Below are 19,820 nucleotides of genomic sequence, written 5' to 3'. Positions count from 1 at the left end.
CTTTAGTTTATGTAAAGGCAGAAGGGAGGGCCTACAGCAGCTCTCCGATACACACCACTAAGCCCTGAAACGCTGCCATCCAACATTATCTTCAAAAGCAGAGAGCAGCGCCATGCATTATCCCCACATGTGTCCCAGCGCGCCAAGGTTTTTAAAGCCGTCACATGAACTCTCTTCTACGTATGGTAATTTGCCTTTCAACTTCTCGCCTTAACCCCTGAAGTGACTTAACGAAAGTGTACAATTATAACAGTGCAATTTTTCTTTTTTCTTGCACTTCTACAAACCTTCTTTACGGAGCGTTGTGTTCAGCGGGTGATCTGCATTCAGTCGAGTCTGAAGCCCAGACTTTTGCCTTGCCAGAGAAATGTAATTCATCATCCCCGCTGCCCTTCCACTCTTTGCACTTATTTCATCATCATGTGCTGTGCTAATACGGCCCAAAAGCAGCAACGATTTTCTTTCGTTTAACCATGCATTCATTCACAGCCCCATCATTTCGACTTGTACTGAAAATAAAATAGTTTGCTCTGCTTATGAAACTTTATCTGACAAATACCTGGATGCTTTCCTCCTTGTCGTTCTGCGTCTGCCTCAACACGTTTCCTCAGTCCCACCCCCTTTCTTTCTTTCTTTCCCCAAGAAAAAATTCCAACACTTGACCTGGTGCACTGTGTATTTCCCATGTCTTGATGTATGTGCTTCGCCTGAACTTTAACCTGATTGTAATGTCGCATATCTTCTTTCGTAAACATGCCTTGCCTTGCCTTGCTTGTGATCTGTGTAAAAAAAAAGGAACGGACTCACTGTCACCAATTTTTATTTATAATACATTAAAACACTCAACACAAGTGATTTTTTACAAAGGTTTGCTTCAGTTTTATCCAGACAAACAAACAGAATCAGCTAAATTGATTCACCTGTACTTATAGCTTCACATGGCTGAGAAGAAAACAATTCTCTTCTTCACAGGGCCTGAGATAGTAACAGTGATGTCCCAGCAGGCTGCAGGGTTGGCAGTGACATATTTGGCAGTGCTCAGGTGTTGAAAATTGTACAGTTATCAGGCAAATGATGCTAAACTCTGGTTCAATTCAAGAAATATGGATAAATCCATCTGGTTATTACAAGAGTAGGCTTTGGCCATGGAAAGTGGAGTTTATGTGCATCATCCTGGATGTTTGAGAATTCTTACTTGAAGCCAGACCAATGCTGTTTGTCAATAAACTCCATTCATGATGTGTATACACTCACTGAGCCACTATCCATATATTTTGACAGTAAAAGGCAAATTTCACCACAGAATTGCAGCCTGTCCGCCACAGTAATATTACACTGTGGGCGCTTTAGAAATGTTATGTCATGTGTTATGTCAGCCGCTACAAAAACAAAGGGGAAAAAAAATCCATTATGTAAAGAACAAATAAGGCGCTCCTTTATCCTAATAAATACTGAGAGGGTGAGCTTTCCTGGGTAAACCTTTTCCAGTCTTTCCTGACAATACTTTCGTTGAAAAGAAGTCAACTTTGTGAGATGAGGCTTCTCTGTTCATTGGTTCCTCTTGGCTGCTCCTCCTGCTTATCTAAACGGCCGCCGTTTCCCGGAGCAGTTAGCTAATTGGTGCTCCCGTGGTAACCAGCTTGTAGTACGCTCCCTTGAGGGCCATGAGCTGGTCGTGCGCGCCCTTCTCGATGACATATCCGCGGGACATGACGGCGATGATGTCCGAGTTCTGGATGGTGGAGAGGCGGTGGGCGATCACGATGCAGGTGCGGCCCTCTCTGGCTTTATCCAGGGCGTCTTGTACGGTCTGACACAAAAACACAGCGTATGGACTGCTCAAAGAGAAGGGTATCTAACTGTGCACATTTTATGGCATGTTTTGCGATTAGTTTTGTTTTTTGCAACCAAGATTGAACAGTATGTCACATTTAAATACATTTGATTGGCCAATACAGTATTGCAATTCGATATTAGTTCTTGTGTTACTTTGCCCTGACAAAACAAAGCCAGTCGAGCTTCCAAAACTTACAAACAGTAATCTTATCATTGGTATTTGGATGTTTGCAAAGGATAGTCTTTGCGATTTGCTAATTGCGACCATTTAAATTGCAACTTCGATTCGTCTGTGAATAATTCCGCATCCCCCCACACAACATTACAGTAACAAACACTAGCGCTGTCGGTTTCCCCACAGATACACACCGCACAATTATAGCAATTTGACAATCACGCCTTGATTACTACTATTAGAATGTTCCAGTAGACGAGCACCACAGAGGGCTCTTCTCCCCACAGCGGGTTTCAGCCATGCCAGGCTCCCATCCCACAGCCCACATACATAAAGACACTACTGGAGCTGCAGCTGATAATAGACATGATGAATGATAATGAGCCTAATGATAATAATAAACTGCTGCCTGCTCGTCTTTCACTGGGTGGAATATCAAAGCAGCTGCACAGATCACTGCTTTAGAATTTAGTGTGGGCGTACCTTCTCACTCTCCGTGTCCAGGGCGGAGGTGGCCTCGTCCAGCAGCAGGATCTTGGGGTCACGGATGATGGCTCTGGCGATGGCAATCCTCTGCTTCTGACCACGGGACAGCTGGGACCCCTGGGACCCCACATTTGTGTCATATTTCTGAGGACAAAGAAAGATTATTATTCAAGAAGGAGAGATTATCAAGTTTGCTTTGTGCGATTCATTGCATATAGGGCTGCATCAGTATTTTCTCCCATTAATCATCGGGTTGTGAAAGACATTTTAATATTTCTAAATTTGAACTACGTGAAATTAAAATCATTTATATATTGACACATAGCTTGCTCTGTTCTGCTTGGTCTTGGCTCTACTGTTTTATTACAATTATTTCAATAACATATCAATCACAATTAGTTCAGTGAATGTTTTAGCCCTAAACGCATCCATTTGTCTCTGTCTGACATCTTTGCAGAGGTATTTTTTCCCACTTGTGACTGTGAGCCCTTTAGTGATTAAATACCTGCTTTCTCAGTTTTCTCCTATTGTGCCTCTACAGCTGTCCAGCCTTTCCTCTGATTGTAATCTCCAGCTTTCTTGTACTCCGCTCCTCCATTTTTTTCCCCCCTTTGTGCTTGACCAAACTCTGGATCCAGTCTGTTTCCCCCACAAAGGCTGATTCTCTGTGTGCACAGTACCTCTGGTAGGGCCATGACAAAGCTGTGAAGCTGGGCTTTCTCAGCGGCAGCGATGACCTCATTCATGCTGATTTCCCTGGAGTTGTCGCCGTACTTGATGTTTTCTGCTATGCTGCAGTCAAACAGGATCGGCTCTTGGGACACTATGCCAATCTTGGAGCGCAGGAAGGCCACATTGACACGCGTAGAGTCGTGGCCATCAATCAGCTGCAGAAAGCCATTGATTTTACCATTAGTACAAAACAACATTAGACTCCAAAGTAACCTAATGGGCAATCATACAACAAAACGAGTCCATAATTTCTATACAAACAACACTAAGGTGGTGCTGGCCTTTGTAAATCAGCCTGCGAATCAGGACAGCATTTCCAAACCACTTCCAACTCAATTAAGGCCATTTGAATCTTGGCACTGATCCTTCCCTGGCACAAAGGCAACACTCCACTCTGGATGAAGAGCTCCCTTTTTAAAAATAAAGCACGACGTCAGCAGAAACGTCCGACTGATAAATGAGAATCAGGAATGGCTCAGTCCACAAGTGCACTAAATGCCCGCCAATTATTCTGTGACACTGACTAACTGCAGCTTTCATTGTATAGCATCTAGTGACACTTGTATTCTGCGGCAGCTGAACCTTTTTGACATTTGCTCAAAAGTACCTTTCATAGAATCTTATCTATAGCCTTGACTTTCGTCTCATAGCTTTTAAGAGCTCAGTATTCCCCTCAGCAGCAGATTTTGGAGAGGCACAAAAACAAGAGGCATTTTTAGTATGTTTATGACAGTGTAAGCTGTCGGTCCTCCAGGTCTGACACACTGTTTCTTTTTACTTGAAGTTTTGTCAATTCTGAAGTTGCACTGATCAGAATACTGAACTATACGAATCTCTAGAATAAAAAGGGTTTTACATTAGCTCTCACCTGATACAGATGACTACTTTTTGAAAACTATTACTACCATAACTGTGCTAGCTGTTCAATGTAATTTACTGTATGAGTTGATATAAAGCATATTGATCAGCATGTGTCAGAGTCACAGTAATGGTGTTCCTTCCAGAATTGTCCCAGTCGAATGGCAATTGTAAAGATAGTACGTACCACTCGGCCTTGATCGGGGTCATAGAACCTCTCAAGCAGCTGCACACTGGTGCTTTTACCACAGCCGCTGCTGCCCACAAAGGCCAGGGTCTGACCCTGCTTCACAGATACATTTAGTCCATTCAGGACTTGGATGTCCGGCCTGGTGGGGTAGGTGAACTTGCAGTCAATGAACTCAATGTTGCCTTGGAAGTTTTCCTAAAACAACACACAGAACAAGGGTCAGAGTGCTATAGAGCGTCATCTTGTGTATAGTCAGTACAGTTACTATACAGCACATGTGAGAAAGATGTACTATCTTTCAGAGGCTTCAGGCTTATGCAAAATTAAAAAGTAATGTCAGAAGAGGCCCTCATTATATCTTTGTTTCCTCCATAAATTTATCATTCAAAGCCCTTCTTTTCATGAACGATGCGTGCAGAATGTGCCTGGTTGTCTTACATGAAATATCACATCCTCATACCCATTTATCTCCCTTGTTACTGTACACGCTGATAAGAGGCGGGCGGTCGAGCAGCTGGAAGAAGCGTGCAGCTGAGATCTTGGCTTTGGCATAGTCTGGTGTGTAGGATGACGCTCTGCCCAGCGCTTGGCCGCCCGTAATGATGGCTGAGATCACCCTGAAACGGAAAAAAACACATCAACACTTATATTTAACTGGAGGCATTTATTCGACAAAGATTTTGGCTTTTCTTACCGGAAAACCAGGCTAAAATGAAGCCCCTCTTGGCTCACCAAATACCCTCCAAACCTGTAGGAGGCTGAGTTGGTGAAGAATACAACACACTGGGCAAAGCCGTAGCAGGCTCCGTAAACATTGGCCTTCTTTAGGGCTGCTTCATACGGCACGTGCAGCTGGGCTTCAAACATTTCCACAAACACCTTCTCTTTCCCTAAGCCAGCGATGGTGCGGATGTTGTTTAGGGCTTCACCAGAAATCTGTCACACATTTAAGAAGCGCAAGCTGAACCTCCAGGACACAGCACTGTAACTATTAACACCGTAATGCCAGGAAAAAAAACATTACCATGGTGAAAGAAACAGTATTTGCTTTTCTCTTATCCTATTTTCTGCTGCTGCTATCACTCCCCTTTACCCCATAAGGGATCATTAAACTTTCATCTAATCTACTTTAAATGAAGAAGCACGGATGTGTGTCACTGCAGTGGAACAATTAAGATTAGCAAAAATTGAGTTCACAGCAGACTGACTTTAAAGTACTTTTTCTTGGTGTGGACATGTTTTTCTTCTCTCTTTATGTCCTGAGGCAAAGCTTTTTCATAATCCTGCATGCCAATATTTTTAACTAAAACTGCAAACTCCAAGCTTAATGATAAACATATGCCCACGCTGAGCCACTGTGTTAGACTAGAGGTGTAATTATTATACTGTTTCAACAAGTACTGCACTCCAAAAAATGTTGGAGATTAGTTTAAATGTCTCTAATTGAGCATAATATTTTACATTTGAGTTGTTTTGACTTGTGCTCAAACAAGCAAAGTCTAAATGAGTGGAAACCGCTCAAAAAGAAGATTCATATTCTCAATTCAAGTCATTTAAACCCATGCTTGATATTCGTTTTTGTAGTGTGTTTGCAGCTTAAAGACACACTGTTTCTGTGTCACAAGAGCAGCTAAACTGTTACATTAAACAAACAAGCCAGCGATACCGAATGACCTCCTAGTGCTCAGCTACACTCAGACTATGCTATTTTTGCCATGGGTGAAGTGTTTTGCAGTATGGGTTAAAAATCCCATGTAGAACGGCCATGACTGACCCGTCCAGCTGTCTCCATGGCGGCTTTGTCCTCTTTGGCGAAGCCTGTGAGCATCTGAGCCTGAAAACCTCCTGACACAACAATGAAGGGCAAGAAACACATGATGACCATAGTGAGCTTCCAGCTGAAGTAGAATGACATGAAAATGGCCACGCCAATGTTGGTCAGAGAGTTGACTATCATCCCGATCTGGGAGCCAGTAGCCTGACAAAGCACATATGTATAATGTTAGAGATGCAATAATGAACATATTAAATGTTTTTTAGTATGAGAGTCGGTGCATAATGAAAACGGTCTGAATTGTATGTTTATTCTCCAGGGAAGAAGCTCACCCCTTGAACCTGTGAGGCGTCTGTGGCCAGCCGTGTGGTCAGAGCTCCGGGGCTGTTCCTGTGATCATCAAACCAGCCCACCTCCTGACCCAGCATGGCACTGAAGCCCAGCCGCCGCAGCCTCCGCGTCAACAGCTCCCCAGACTTTGAGAAGGCGTAGCCCTGAATAAACAGGTTAGATTAATGCACCATCACATTATGAGCTGCTTATCAACTTGGCCACATGACATTCATTGACAACTCTTGAAATAATCAACTACTTTAGAAATTGTTCATTGTTTTCTGGCCTTTGTACACCGAAAAGTGTGTTTTAATTATGAATATTCTCAGTCAAGACCCTTGGTCTTTTTTAACCATTATCATGTAATAACACACACTTGCACAATGTACAGCTTAATTAAAGCCTCTCCTGTGACTTGAGAGGTGCGTGTTACAAAGCCAAGGGTTCAGTCCCGCATGTACTTTACCTGAAGCATCTGAGTGAAGAAAGAAAGTACGCCAACCAACACAAAGAACAGGCAGATACTATCAATCTCCCTCCGCTGCTTCTCAAGATCTGTGATTGAAAACGTCTGCGCACAAAGAGTCACAATCACACTTGTGCTTTTACACACTGATGAGTTCATGCAAAGAGAATGGCACTCGTACCGCCAGGATTTGACTGAAGAGTAGGGAATACACAGGGATGACTCCTCCATTGATGGCAGCTCCGATGGAGCCAAATAACATGTAGGGCCACTCAGGCGCATTGTATTTGAGGATTCTGGCCACAGGAGCAGGCTCCACCGGCTCCTCCTCCTCTTCTTCAGGCACAGTCGTCTGTGAGCCATAGACAGACACAGACAATATTAGCTTAAAGGGTCAATGGGTAATGCCTTGGATTCATTGTTAAAGCGAGGGATCTGACTAAACGTGTTGCCAAACTACTTAAACAAGTTCAGGGCGATCTCCCATGAAAGCTCTGTTTGGTTATTTTTGCAGCTTGAACTGGGTAACCACAGAATAATTACTGCTGGAAGCAACAAACGAGGTCCATGTCCCCGAATAGATAGATACTTTATCAATCTCCACTAGGGGAAATTCAGCTGTGATGAATAAAAACTGTGTTTAGTTCTGGAAATGGATCTAAACGTGGATTTATTTTGAATTACGATGCCTAGCCCATACTTGGAGCTGGTTTGGGAATTTTAATCTTTTAATTAAGATCTGCAAATAATTAATAAATAGGCTTAATAATAATTTTGTTTATGAACGAATCCAAATGTTTCAAATGAGTGCATATTTTTGGAGTGCATACTCTTTCTATTCTTATTAATTATTCATTGAAATAAAAAATATGCCCACCAATCAAATAATGTGAACACATACATGTAATCGTATTTCAGTAAGAGTCCTAATGAAACATGTGGGTATTTGAACGTGCTGCAGTGGCATCGGCACACACCTTTGATTTTTCTGGCTGAGAAAGCGAGTATGCTCGGGGGCCAAGATCTCCCGCAAACGAAACTGAATCAGGAATGAGGTTGGACAGCTGTGACCGGGACCTCTGGCGGAGGGAAGCTCTGCAAATAAAATGGAAAAACAGGAGTGTTTTTATGGATTGAGGCTTGTTGGTTTATTTTCACACAGATATCCTGCGCGAGGTGTAGGAAATCTGTCTTTATAGGATGAAATCAGATCGATTCAATGTTATCATGAAATCAGGTTAGGGGGCACGAGCAAACCTAACCCAAGCATCATATAACAGCAAAGAAAAGAGTCGAGGAACAGCACCTTTAGCAAAATAGGGAAAAGGGACAGAAATCATGGCGGTTTTCCTTAACACAGTCCCGAGTTGTATACTTGAAGCTTATACGTCACCTATAAGTCTCTTGGGACGATGGATCAGTTCTCCAAAGGCCAAGTCAATACAAGAGGATTATTAAGAAAATTATGGTACAATTTTGTCCTTTAACATGACTCAATAAAAGACACAAAATGGCCCCAGTAATGACACTATTCTGGTAAGTACTAGGGTACAGGAAGTGACTGCATGTACCTCCAAACCTCTTCGGACCGTACCTGAGGCTGTTTCGGTAGCTCCCTGCTCTCACAATGTTGCGGCCCTCCAGCTCCTCTTCAGTGTTGGCCACTAGTACAAGACACGACAGGATGGATAAATCTTTAATCAAGCACATGTAAAGGTGTGTTTCCTACTTTCTCGAGCCTTCTCGTTGAGTGCCTTGTCCCCTTGGCTCTGGAGTGTGACCAGGGTGAAGTAAACTCCTTTCCTCTCCAGCAGGTCGTTGTGTTTGCCTCTTTCTACGGCTCGGCCATGCTCAAAGCCTACAATCACGTCTGCATTTTTTATGGTGGACAAGCGGTGGGCAATGGAGATCGTGGTGCGACCCAAGCGTACCTGTAAAAATGGCAGAAAATGGTCTGAGGAATTCTGGAAAACTGATAAAGCTGTGTCAAGTGAAAGTGTGGCACTTACTTTATCCAAAGCTTCTTGGACCACGGCCTCGCTCTCATTGTCCAGGGCAGATGTGGCCATGTCCAGCAGCAGGACACGAGGGTTCCTGACCAGCGCCCGCGCGATTGCGATGCGCTGCTTCTGACCTCCACTCATCTGACCACCACCCTCACCCACCAACGTGTCAAATTTCTGACAAAAGTGATAAGACTTCAGTTTCCTCATTATATGTGTATTGTTGATCTATAAGACTAAACCTATTTTACCTTTAATTTGGTGATTGATTTAATTTTCTTCAGTAACCAAGTAATGTTAATCAGAATTTTGGGTTCAGTTTTCATATTAGTTTAATACAGTACTCATGAATAAGCGACTTTTACCTGAGGCAAGTCCATAATAAAGTTGTAAGCATTGGCCTCTTTGGCAGCAGCAACAATGTCGTCCACGGTGACCCCGGGGCGGCCGTAGCGGATGTTCTCTGCGATGGTGGTGGCGAAAAGCACGGGCTCTTGCTCCACAATGCCGATCAGGGAGCGTAGCCACTGGATGTTGAGTCCTCGGATGTCATGGCCGTCCAGGGTCACCTGAGACGCAGGGCGCACAGAGCAGGTGGCTCAGCTCAGAGTGATGGATGATGCTATTAATATATTTTAGACCACAACTACACCACAACTTTTATTTTGCATAACCTTCACATTGCAACTTTTGGAGGGTTTTTTTTTCTTCCGCAGAGGCTGATTGGAAAAAGAAGATTATGGTCTAATTCCTGCAGAATTTGAGAACGAGGCTCTCTGGACCCATTGTCAGATAATGAAACAGATTATCATGTAATTTTATCAGTCCCCCGGGGATGTCTATTTTTAAAACTACTCTGAATGTAAAAGGGAGACAGCTGCTACACCAAAGGACTTCATTTCCAGTTTGACAAAGAGGCAGCTGACACAAGAACGACTATATTACTCTTGTACCTTTGATTGTGTGTTTGAAATGGAAACGCACCATGCCCTCCTTGGGGTCGTAGAAACGCTGGATGAGCTGAACAGCAGTGCTCTTCCCTGCTCCGCTCGGACCAACAAACGCCGTGGTCTCTCCTGACTTCACCGCCACGCTCAACTGATCCAGGATCTGCCAGAACATCGTCATATTACAAAAGTAGAGTTTGTTTATTTGAATTTGAATGCGCATCTCTGTTGGCTACCTTCACTTCAGGTCTGGAGGGGTAGTAGAAGGTCACATTATGAAATTCAATATCTCCTTTGACCCTGTCCAGTTTATATCCTGCCTCAGATAAACAGTCGATCTCCGGCTCCTGCCAGTGGCACATTTCAAGACACAGCTCATCAATAAGTCTCGGCAGTTGCCATAGAAATAACTCAAATGTTATTTCTCTCAGAGTTATAGTTCAGACCGATATTGTCAAGGGTCTTACTCTGTCGATTGTTTCGAAAATGCTGGTTGCAGCTCCACGGCCTGCTGCAAAGGCTTCCAAACATGGGGAGGCCTGGCCCAGGTTCATGGCAGCAATCAAGACACCAAAAAACACCTGCAAGGAACATACAGAATCATATTTGAATTTACTATAAAGGAATACGATCTTTTTTGTCAGTATAATGGATTCAAACCTGCAGCAGCGTCCCCGGTGTATACTCCTGTGTGTCCACCACTAGACCGGAGCCGTACCAGAAGGCCAGAGCGTAGCAAAGGAAGATGATGAGCCACATGTATCCAGTGAAGAAGCCCATGATGAGGCCCTTCCTGATGCCCCACTGCTGCGCTGACACCAGGTTCTTGTCATATCTGCACACAGCCAATTGTGAGAAGTTCAGCGGGCCCCGAGCTCTCAGCCACTGTGTGTCTGCATAATTTACCTGTCCACTTCTTTTTTCTCCCCGCCGAAAGCTGCCACCGTGCGGATAGCGGAGAGGACCTCGTCAGCTATTGCTCCTGCCTTTGCGTAGGCCTGCAGTTCGAGGCCTGTCAGCTTGGCCACAAACTAGAAACCCATTAAAGTTCTTAAAAGGAAAGTTATGCCCACAACCGTTAAAAGTCACACTGATACCAGGGCTTACCAGAGCCATGAGACCAGTTGCTATACCAATCAGAGGACTCGCAGCCACAATGACAAGAGTTAGTTTCCAGCCTTTGACAAAGCCAACACAGAAACCACACACAAAAGTGGTAAAACGCTGCAAGAAAATAGCCACTTGATCAGCAATGGCGTCATTGATTTTGTTTATATCGCTGGAATAAACAAGGAACATGTTAATTATTGAATCCTGCGGTACTGATCATTGTTAGAAAGCTATGTGAGCACCCACTCTGACATGCGCGTGTTGAGCTCCCCCACAGACATACAGTCGAACCAGCCAATCTCCATCCGCATCACTTTACCAAAGTACTTCTTTCTGATCAGCTGGATTTGTCTGGCTGCTGATGTCACCCAAAGTGAAATCTACAATCCAAATTATAAGTTTAGTGTAAGTTTAATGTACACTTTTTGATATACACTGTGAACCAATGTCTTTTATTTATCCACTAACCTGGAAGTAGCCAAGCAAAAACACTGCCACTCCAATGCCGACATAGTAGAAGGCAAATTTGGTCATTTCATATTCAATGTCTAGATTCCTGAAAGTGGGCACACACAGTAAATAATACATATAAGCCCTGCAAAACGGCATGTAAACATGGATCTAAAAAGAGCAAAAATCTTTTAATATCACATCATACATCATATTTGATGTTTGAAAAGCCTGCCTCATGCATTTCTCAAAGCCACTTACCCACACGGGAGCCCCGGCAGAGGAGTGAGCATCTCCCATGTTGAATTGTTCATGATGCCCCAGGCTGGCTGGCTCATGTTCAGTCCAGCTGTGTAGTTCCTCCTCCACTGGATGGTGCCGTTCACACACTCCTTCCTGTCATCCTTCAGTTCATTCAGCTCCACGTCATACTCAATGAAAGTGTCTGTGAGCAGGCCGAACACCAGCAACATCAAGGGCTGCGCTGATCCATGGAGCACCGCACACACGCTGCCCACCATCATCATCAGCACATCACGCTTTGTAGCAAAACGGAACTGAGCAGAAACAAATAAAGTAGACCAACATCTGAGGAACACTCCTAACCACTGTCACAAGTCCAGGTACTTTACCAACTGGAAGAAGCCAATTCGTATAGCCGGCTCCTGAGACTTCCCCTGTGGCCTAAGAAGCAAAGGACAAATCAGCATAATCAAGCGGCTTAATATACATGAATACAAAAAATAATAATTACTTTTCATCCTCCTTTGAGGCAGACATGCTCCTGCAAGGAAAAAATACATTTCAGTTATCATTCCAAAAACAGTGATTGGACTGAGCATTCTGTCGACTCGTCAACAGGACTTCTTCAAATAATGTGCCTTCATTAAAACTGACACTACTCACATGTATGGCCCGGCTGGTTCTAAGAAAGATGTAAATCACAAGGTTTAGAAAATAAACCAAGGACAATATTTATTCAGGCAGTCGAGCAAACCATTAATTTCATTACCATCATCTGAGACTTCATAGCTGTGGTTTTCTTGACCCAGTTTTTTAATGCTTTGTAATGTTACTGATCCTGCTGGCATAATGATTCATCTGCAAAGACACCGCTAAACTTCACCACATATTGCTTTTTTTTTTTTTCTTGCAGTAGAACTATTGTTTTTAAGGCAACATTAAAATCACACCTACCTACTCGTCAATGCTGGCGCAAGACTTTGGATTGTCCGTTCTTTTTGTTCTTAAATACAGAGATCACATTAGCTGGTGTTTGCAGCCGCTCCGAGCTGTGAGTGTGGCGCTGGTGGCACTACGCTTGTGTTCTCTGGCAGCAGTGCACGTGCTGTTTTTGAGCTGCGTTGCTTTGGCTTGTGGGGTCAGAGTGTCTGTTTGAGGGTAAGTGTCCTGGCGGTTGTTGCTGCAGTGGTCATTGACCTCACAGACGAACACTTTATGTGAATCAAACATAGCGGCCACAGCCAGGCAGAGATTGATGGTTGGCTCTGATTTTCTTGTTTAGATTATACTGTATATGATTTAGTGTGGAAATAATTTAGAAAGAGGGATTGTCTTGTATTTATCATTGCCGTGGGTTAAAATCACTTTCATTAATTTTATGTTTACATGTAGAAGAACTTTTATTTATACAGCGCCTTTCACAGACATAGTAACAAAGCGCTTTACATGAGACAATTGTACACACATCATGCATCCTGGCCTATTGAACATGTTTTTAGTGCAAGGGGAAACTGGAGTACCCGGAGGAAGCCTACGCAGCCACGGGGAGAACATGCAAACTCCACACAGAAAAGCCCCATAAAGGGGGGAATAGAACCCGGGATCTTCTAGCTGTGAAGCACGAGCGCTAACCACTGTGCTAATGTGCCGCATATATATATAAATACATGTATAATAACTCAACTCCTACGCCTTACCATTTGTAATTTGTAATGTAAGTGCCTTTCAGGTCATGTGTGCTCTAGATACAGCAGTGATAGGTCAACACATATTCACCGTATTCCTTTTATTTATAGCATATGCAGATCTATAAATGTACAGCTAACATTACTATATTACATCACATTAACAGAGTTCTTTTGTTTAATATTCCAGTTCTCATTTATGCATAAATCAGGACAAATACACAGTTTGCTCTTCGTTAAAATCACTCATTACATGTAATACATCACCAGTACACCAACATATAAGAGACAAAAGCGCTTCCCTTTGGCAGACATTTGGAACTTTTGGTGAGTTATGAGCAAAACTGTCTTGAGTTAAGTTAGTTTCTTTTTTTCACTTTTCTGTTTCACAGGAAAAACAAAACAATAATTACAGATTTCAGTAATCAGAAAAGGTCATACAATGATTTTACATTGTTGTTTTTTATAGTGTGTTCTTTGCTTTAGTTAAAAGTTAAAACACATTGAGATTCGGGACAGAAAGATTCTGAAAATGCGATTACTTACCAGCTGAAGTTGCATAATGGTGCAGTGGTTTGTGCTCTGCGCTCGTAGCGAGAAGATCCTGGGTTCAATAGGGCTGAGTGGGGGCGTTTGGTTTGGATTTTGCGGGTTCTTGTTCTCCTTGTGTCTGAGTAGGTGTCCTCCAGGCACTCCGGTTTACCCTACCACTAAAACATGTGCAGTAGACTCCCTTCAGAGGCCTGGAAATGACACTGAGAGCTCAATGGGACTTTCCTGGTTACTGTTAGAGAAATAACAATGGGGTTCAAGAGGATAGATGAAGAATAGGCAGCAATCAGGATGTGCGGGACCCAGAGACAAGAATTAGAGACATTGTGCTAGTCCTACCATTCAAGTCTGTCTATGCTTCCACAGAAGAGGGATAAATACTCTCTCGGAGCGTCATACTGATACGCAGGCCTGAATGACTTCAGTGGCTGAGAGTCGGCGCCTGAGCACCACAGTCAAGGCTATGACAGAGATAGTACGACTGTACAGCTTGACCCAATATGATAAAGAGCGATTTAATGTTATCCTCTAACACAGGGGTCACCAACCTTATTTCAGCTGAGGGCTACTTTAAGAGCATTAAGTTGTTCGAGGGCTACCAGTTAAAAACAAATCCTAAAGACTTAAACGTACACTGTTCACTTATAGGATATTGACCCCATATCATATTAAAATAGCTTTATTTTAAACTCATACCGAGTCACAAGAACCGAAACAACTGTAATTTTAAGAATTAGATTCAAGAAAATTAAGTGTTTTACACTTTAGAAAAAGTCCCAAGGGCTACTGGGTGCCCGCGGGCACCACGTTGGTGACCCCTGCTCTAACAGTTACTTTAATGAATAATTTAAAAAAAATATAGAATAAGTTAAACGCCTGAAAGGACAAGTTACACTCATAATAATTATTTTTGGTGCATGGATCTAATTATTACCAAAGAAGTCGAATAGTTATGCTCTGAAAGTAGACAAAATGACCAATATGCTGTATTTTTGTGAGTAAATGGAGCTGATGAGGTGCTGCTCCTCGTGCAAAACAGTCATTCTTCACCAAGATTTTCTAATTGGAATAACCGTTTCGGTCAGCATGAGACCAGTAAAAAATTGTGATTCAAGTTATTGGTGAATATTTTGAGTCCCTGCATCTCATAGTGGGTGTTAGCCACACAATAATCTAAGGTAAATATACAGGTGATATGATGGCCAAAGAAATGGAAAAAAGAAAAGCTGCAAGAAATTGCCATTCTGCCAAAAAACTATTTCTAATTTCTTATTCCAAGATAAACATTTACTGGTCATGCATGGCAAGTAAAAGACACAATTGCATATTGATTATTTGTCCTATTTTTGAAATATAAAAAATATGAACATATTATTGGGCAACACCGTTGGTAAAACAGATTGTTTGTTTGTGTAGTTTATTTGAGCAATTAACATTTTGTCTTTCTCCATTGTTTCACAATCATACAGCTAATGGAAGCTCAAAGGGAGTCGACTGAAGCAAAAGCTTATAAGTGCCGACCCCTTGTTCATATACATTACATTTGCAATTCATGATGCTACAGTTATACATTTCTTTTACATTTACATTAAATAAACAAAGTACAATCCTTTCTGAGTATTCTACATCAGTGTCAGAACACAAATATAAACCTATATGTATTTGTGAGTTAAGTTTTATCTACTGTTGCTACAATTGTCTACATACAATCAACAGACTTTTGCAGCACTGGCAAACAAGGAGGTTTTACCATTTCATATCATTAACACAGCATGCTAATGCTAATAAAAAATAGTAATAATGTAATTGGTAGTTATTGTTATTTATCATAACAATTGTCATTCTTGTCATTATCAGTGAATGAATGTCCGATTTCATATAGTCATATTGGACTTTATAATCTGCCATCTTGCCACTTCCTTATTGTCATTACTGTCCACTATTTGTTATTGATATTAGATCAAAGACATGTCCAATTTGTATACCCTTTCTAGTGAGGTGCGTTAAAAAGCCAGAGTGTATAGTGGCCTGTTGAGAGTGGGTGGAAGCCATGGTGGAAGCCCCCAATCAACAAGTCCCACCCAGCTGCCCTGACTGGTTGCCTTGGTGGATGATGTTTACCTCCTATACTGTGTGATGTGTTAAAAGGACGAGGCTTTTTTGTGCCTGTCGTGATCCATGTCTCGCCCCTAAGTTACTATTGTGTAGTTTGAGTAGTTATAGCAATGACAATGGAGCAACAGCAGCAGTTAAAGTGTTGCTTTTATAATTTGGATAACTTTATGGTACCCAATTGAAATCTTTCAATTTGAACTTGATTTGACTTGCGATTAATCGGCAAAATTGTATATATATAAAAATATGTACACACATATATACATACACATACATATATATATACATATATATACCGGCATACACATACATACATATACATTCATTGTAATGACTTTTAAGATTACATTTTGTCATACGTTGCAAGAACCATTTCTGTGTATTTCCTTTTAAATTGTTTGATATTTTCACACTCCTTGATTTCCATTGGCAACTTATTCCATAATCTTGTACCAGATACCGAGACGGAAAAGCTTTTTCTTGTTGTCTGTGTAAACATAGACTTGAAGTGCATTTTGTTTCTTAATTTATAAACACCTTCATTTTCAATAAAAAGCATTTGAATATTTCCTGGTAACAATTTGTTCTTGGCCTTAAACACCACCTGTAATGTTTGAGAGGAAACTAAATCTGAAAATTTAAGCAATCTTGACTTAAGGAACAAGGGGTTGGTATGATCTAAATGTCTTGCTTTATGTACATGGCGTATTGCTCTCTTCTGAAGTATGACTAAAGACTGCAGGTTAGTTTTATAATTATTTCCCCATACTTCTGTGCAGTATGTGAGATATGGCAAAACCAGTGAACAGTAAAGAATATGCAGTGATCGTTGATCTAGAACCTGCTTTGCTCTACAAAGGACCGCAACACTTTTTGACACTTTTTTTTGCACATACTTAATATGTGATTTCCAGTTAATTTTATTGTCCATAATGACCCCCAAAAATCTAATTTCATTCACTTGTGTTATATTTGTACCATCCATTGATATAGGAATTTCTGCATTATTCGCTCTGTTTCCAAAATACATACATTTTGTTTTATTCATGTTCAAAGATAATTTATTTATGTTGAACCACATTCTTATTTTGTTAAATTCTGTAGTTACATCCTGGACTAATTTTTGCAGGTCCGAGCCGGAGCAAAACAGGTTTGTATCATCCGCAAACAATATGGGTTTTAATATTGATGACACTTGGCACAAATCATTGATATATAAGATAAAGAATTTTGGTCCCAATACAGAACCCTGTGGAACTCCACAATTGACATTTAAACAACTAGATCTATATTCACCCATTCTTACAAATTGTGTTCTTTCGCTGAGATAGCTCTTCACCCATTGTAAGGCTATACCCTACAGAGAAGAATTAAAGAAACGTGCTGCCATCTTGCGGTGAAAATATATCATGCAACATCCATTTTGTTGCATGATAGTTGCATGATTTTGTTGTCTGCAGTCACACTGTTAATCGATAGCGTATTATTTTTTTTATTAAAAAAACAAACAAAAAAACAAAACAATTCATGCTACAGTTAATGGAAAACAAACGTCGTCATTAGTGGAGCGCAAACAAAGAAGACAGTGCTTCCATCTTGTGGTGAACATATATCACACGAGATTCACCTCAAAGGTCATTTCTTTATTTATTTTCAGAGCGTTAATGAGGCTAACTCATTTGAGTTCGTCGGTGTCCAGTGCTCCACTGGCCTTTTCTCTGTCGTGTGCGTGATCTTAAATCAGCAAACCCAGAAACAAAATGTTCGTCATGAACTCAAAGAAAGTGAACTGAACGTGGTGTACTTTTTAGTTTGTTCCAGCGATGTGCTGTTCCACTGATCATATATTTGTGTACAAATAGGCGTTACTGGCATCAGTCCGGCCCTGCTACGTAGAAACTAAACTTTTACAAATGGTGTTCTCACGAAAGCCCGTTCCTATTTTCTAGGGCGGGGCTTATGTGTTTAGTTGTATTGGCCTCACACTGGTCAGAGTACAAGCAGAACACCCCATTCCTTGGACGGAATCTGCGCCAAACCCACGAAGACTCGAGTCCACGTCTTGATCCAGGTCTTGCATGCATTTTTATACATACAGTACATTCTACTTATTTTTGCACTTTATGAACTTGTGGTAGCCTACATATGGATGTAAAGAATGGCTATTTATGGTTTAATAAAATAATAGCTAGAATAGAGGTGAGCAAAGTTATGCAGGCTATGTTGTATTTTTGGAATGTGGTGATTTGCCAATTTCCCTGTTTTGTCGATTTTGATGCAAGTCATTTACAAGGAACATTTAGTGCACCTCACATTATCCTATCTTTTATGTCACTCTGCTGCCAAAGAGATACCATGATCTTGACCCAGGACTTTGCCCTATCTTGGTTTTGCAGGCATGTTCCTGTACTTGGTGGCACTGGTGGTATTCTATTACCTGTACCGGTGGGTCAGAGAGATACCCAGGGTCCCGGACAAGGGCGACAAGTATGTGTACATCACAGGCTGCGACACTGGCTTTGGAAACCTTCTGGCAAGACATCTAGACAAACTGGGCTTCAGAGTGATTGCAGGCTGTTACAGTGAAAAAGGAGAGGAAGAGCTGAGGAAGTCATGCTCGGATAGGTTGACCACTGCTCACCTTGATGTTGCGTCGAAAGAAAGTGTGGCCAAAGTGGCTACATTGATCAAGGACAAAGTAGGGGAGCGTGGTAAGTTGCACTTCCTGTTACTGCAGTGGACTAATCCACATGCACCTATGGTGACCTCTTGTCCCTCTTCTGGTGAGCCATTAGGTCTTTGTCCCACCTGCCCACCCCCAGACACTACTGACATTAGTTTCATCATTATGAGTGAACACACATGGTTACCACTGTTTTTAATTGTGTGAAATGTGTCTTGATGTGAATTGTTTAGGCTTGTGGGCTGTAGTGAACAATGCTGGTGTGTCTGTTCCCACTGCGCCTTGTGATTGGCTCTCCATTGATGATTACACATCTATGCTTAACGTGAACCTGAATGGGGTGATTGCCGTGACCCTGAGTGTCCTGCCACTGATTAAGAAGGCCAGAGGGAGAGTCGTCAATGTTGCCAGTGTTTTTGGAAGAATAAGTCCCACAGGAGGCCCATACACCGTGTCTAAGTACGGGGTGGAAGGGTTTAATGACAGTCTCAGGTAAAACATTAACCAAATTTCAACCACCATTTACCAAATATGTTTTTTCTGCATTCCTGCATGTTTTTGTCTATCAAAAGGTTAGCATTTCAAACCAATTTCAAACCTATTCCCATATCTTTGTCTCAGACTTAATATGCATGGCTTTGGTGTCAAAGTTCTCTGCATTGAGCCTGGCTTCTTCAAAACTAATGTGACCAATGCTGATATCATTTCCAAATGTGTGACGTCACTTTGGGAAAAACTGCCCCAAGATGTCAAAGACGACTATGGACCACATTACTTGGACCAAGGTAAGTGTTAATTATTTATTTCAGTTGATTTTGTTTTCTTATATATGAATTTACAGATGTTTTTAATTTTCTTTTCTTTATTTCACAGTGATGACACAATTAAGAGTTGAAGTGGCAAAGATGAGTGATGGAGATCTTATGAAAGTGGTCAACTGTATGGAGCATGCTGTGTCTGCTGTCCGGCCGAGGCTTCGCTATTCCCCGGGGTGGGATGCCAAGTTGTTCTGGCTGCCACTATCTTATATGCCATCATGGATCTCTGATTATATTTTGACATCAAAAAGCGTTCCTATTGCTAAGTCCCTGAAGTAAAGTTGCATTGATATTTTGTGATACAGTATAACTGTTGCAGAACGCACCACTGTAGTGTGCTGTGCAGTAAAACTTTTAAAAGAAA

General features: G+C 41.8%; 2 protein-coding genes across 3 annotated transcripts; one reads left to right on the top strand and one right to left on the bottom strand.

The window, feature by feature from the left end:
- Positions 1–1,439: 1,439 nt before the first annotated feature.
- Positions 1,440–12,457, bottom strand: abcb11b (ATP-binding cassette, sub-family B (MDR/TAP), member 11b). The gene is made up of 28 exons (XM_079581544.1): positions 12,373–12,457; positions 12,267–12,285; positions 12,115–12,144; positions 11,993–12,044; positions 11,622–11,917; positions 11,379–11,466; positions 11,157–11,290; positions 10,908–11,079; positions 10,707–10,831; positions 10,461–10,635; positions 10,268–10,381; positions 10,037–10,147; positions 9,838–9,963; positions 9,219–9,422; positions 8,860–9,030; positions 8,580–8,781; positions 8,445–8,514; positions 7,828–7,945; positions 7,032–7,202; positions 6,851–6,955; positions 6,384–6,545; positions 6,052–6,255; positions 4,972–5,213; positions 4,738–4,894; positions 4,275–4,472; positions 3,178–3,384; positions 2,495–2,641; positions 1,440–1,810 (listed from the first exon to the last, which is right to left on the bottom strand). Exons 1-28 carry the CDS (start codon positions 12,449–12,451, stop codon positions 1,610–1,612), a joined length of 4,080 nt encoding a protein of 1,359 aa, XP_079437670.1. The 5' UTR covers positions 12,452–12,457; the 3' UTR covers positions 1,440–1,609.
- LOC306981829 (retinol dehydrogenase 7-like) lies at positions 6,433–19,792 on the top strand. Of its 2 annotated transcripts, none has more exons than XM_079581546.1 (5): positions 6,433–6,557; positions 18,352–18,666; positions 18,872–19,130; positions 19,260–19,423; positions 19,512–19,792. In XM_079581546.1, exons 2-5 carry the CDS (start codon positions 18,354–18,356, stop codon positions 19,733–19,735), a joined length of 960 nt encoding a protein of 319 aa, XP_079437672.1. In that variant the 5' UTR covers positions 6,433–6,557; positions 18,352–18,353; the 3' UTR covers positions 19,736–19,792. The 2 variants fall into 2 exon arrangements, with proteins under 2 accessions (XP_079437672.1, XP_079437671.1); XM_079581545.1 differs by lacking the exon at positions 6,433–6,557 and adding an exon at positions 17,946–18,026.
- Positions 19,793–19,820: the final 28 nt, after the last annotated feature.

The sequence above is a fragment of the Gobius niger genome (assembly GCF_951799975.1).
Source record: "Gobius niger genome assembly, chromosome: 23".
Classification (NCBI taxonomy): Eukaryota; Metazoa; Chordata; class Actinopteri; order Gobiiformes; family Gobiidae; genus Gobius; species Gobius niger.
Note: the sequence above shows the minus strand (reverse complement) of the source record. Positions and strands in the feature narration are given on the sequence as shown.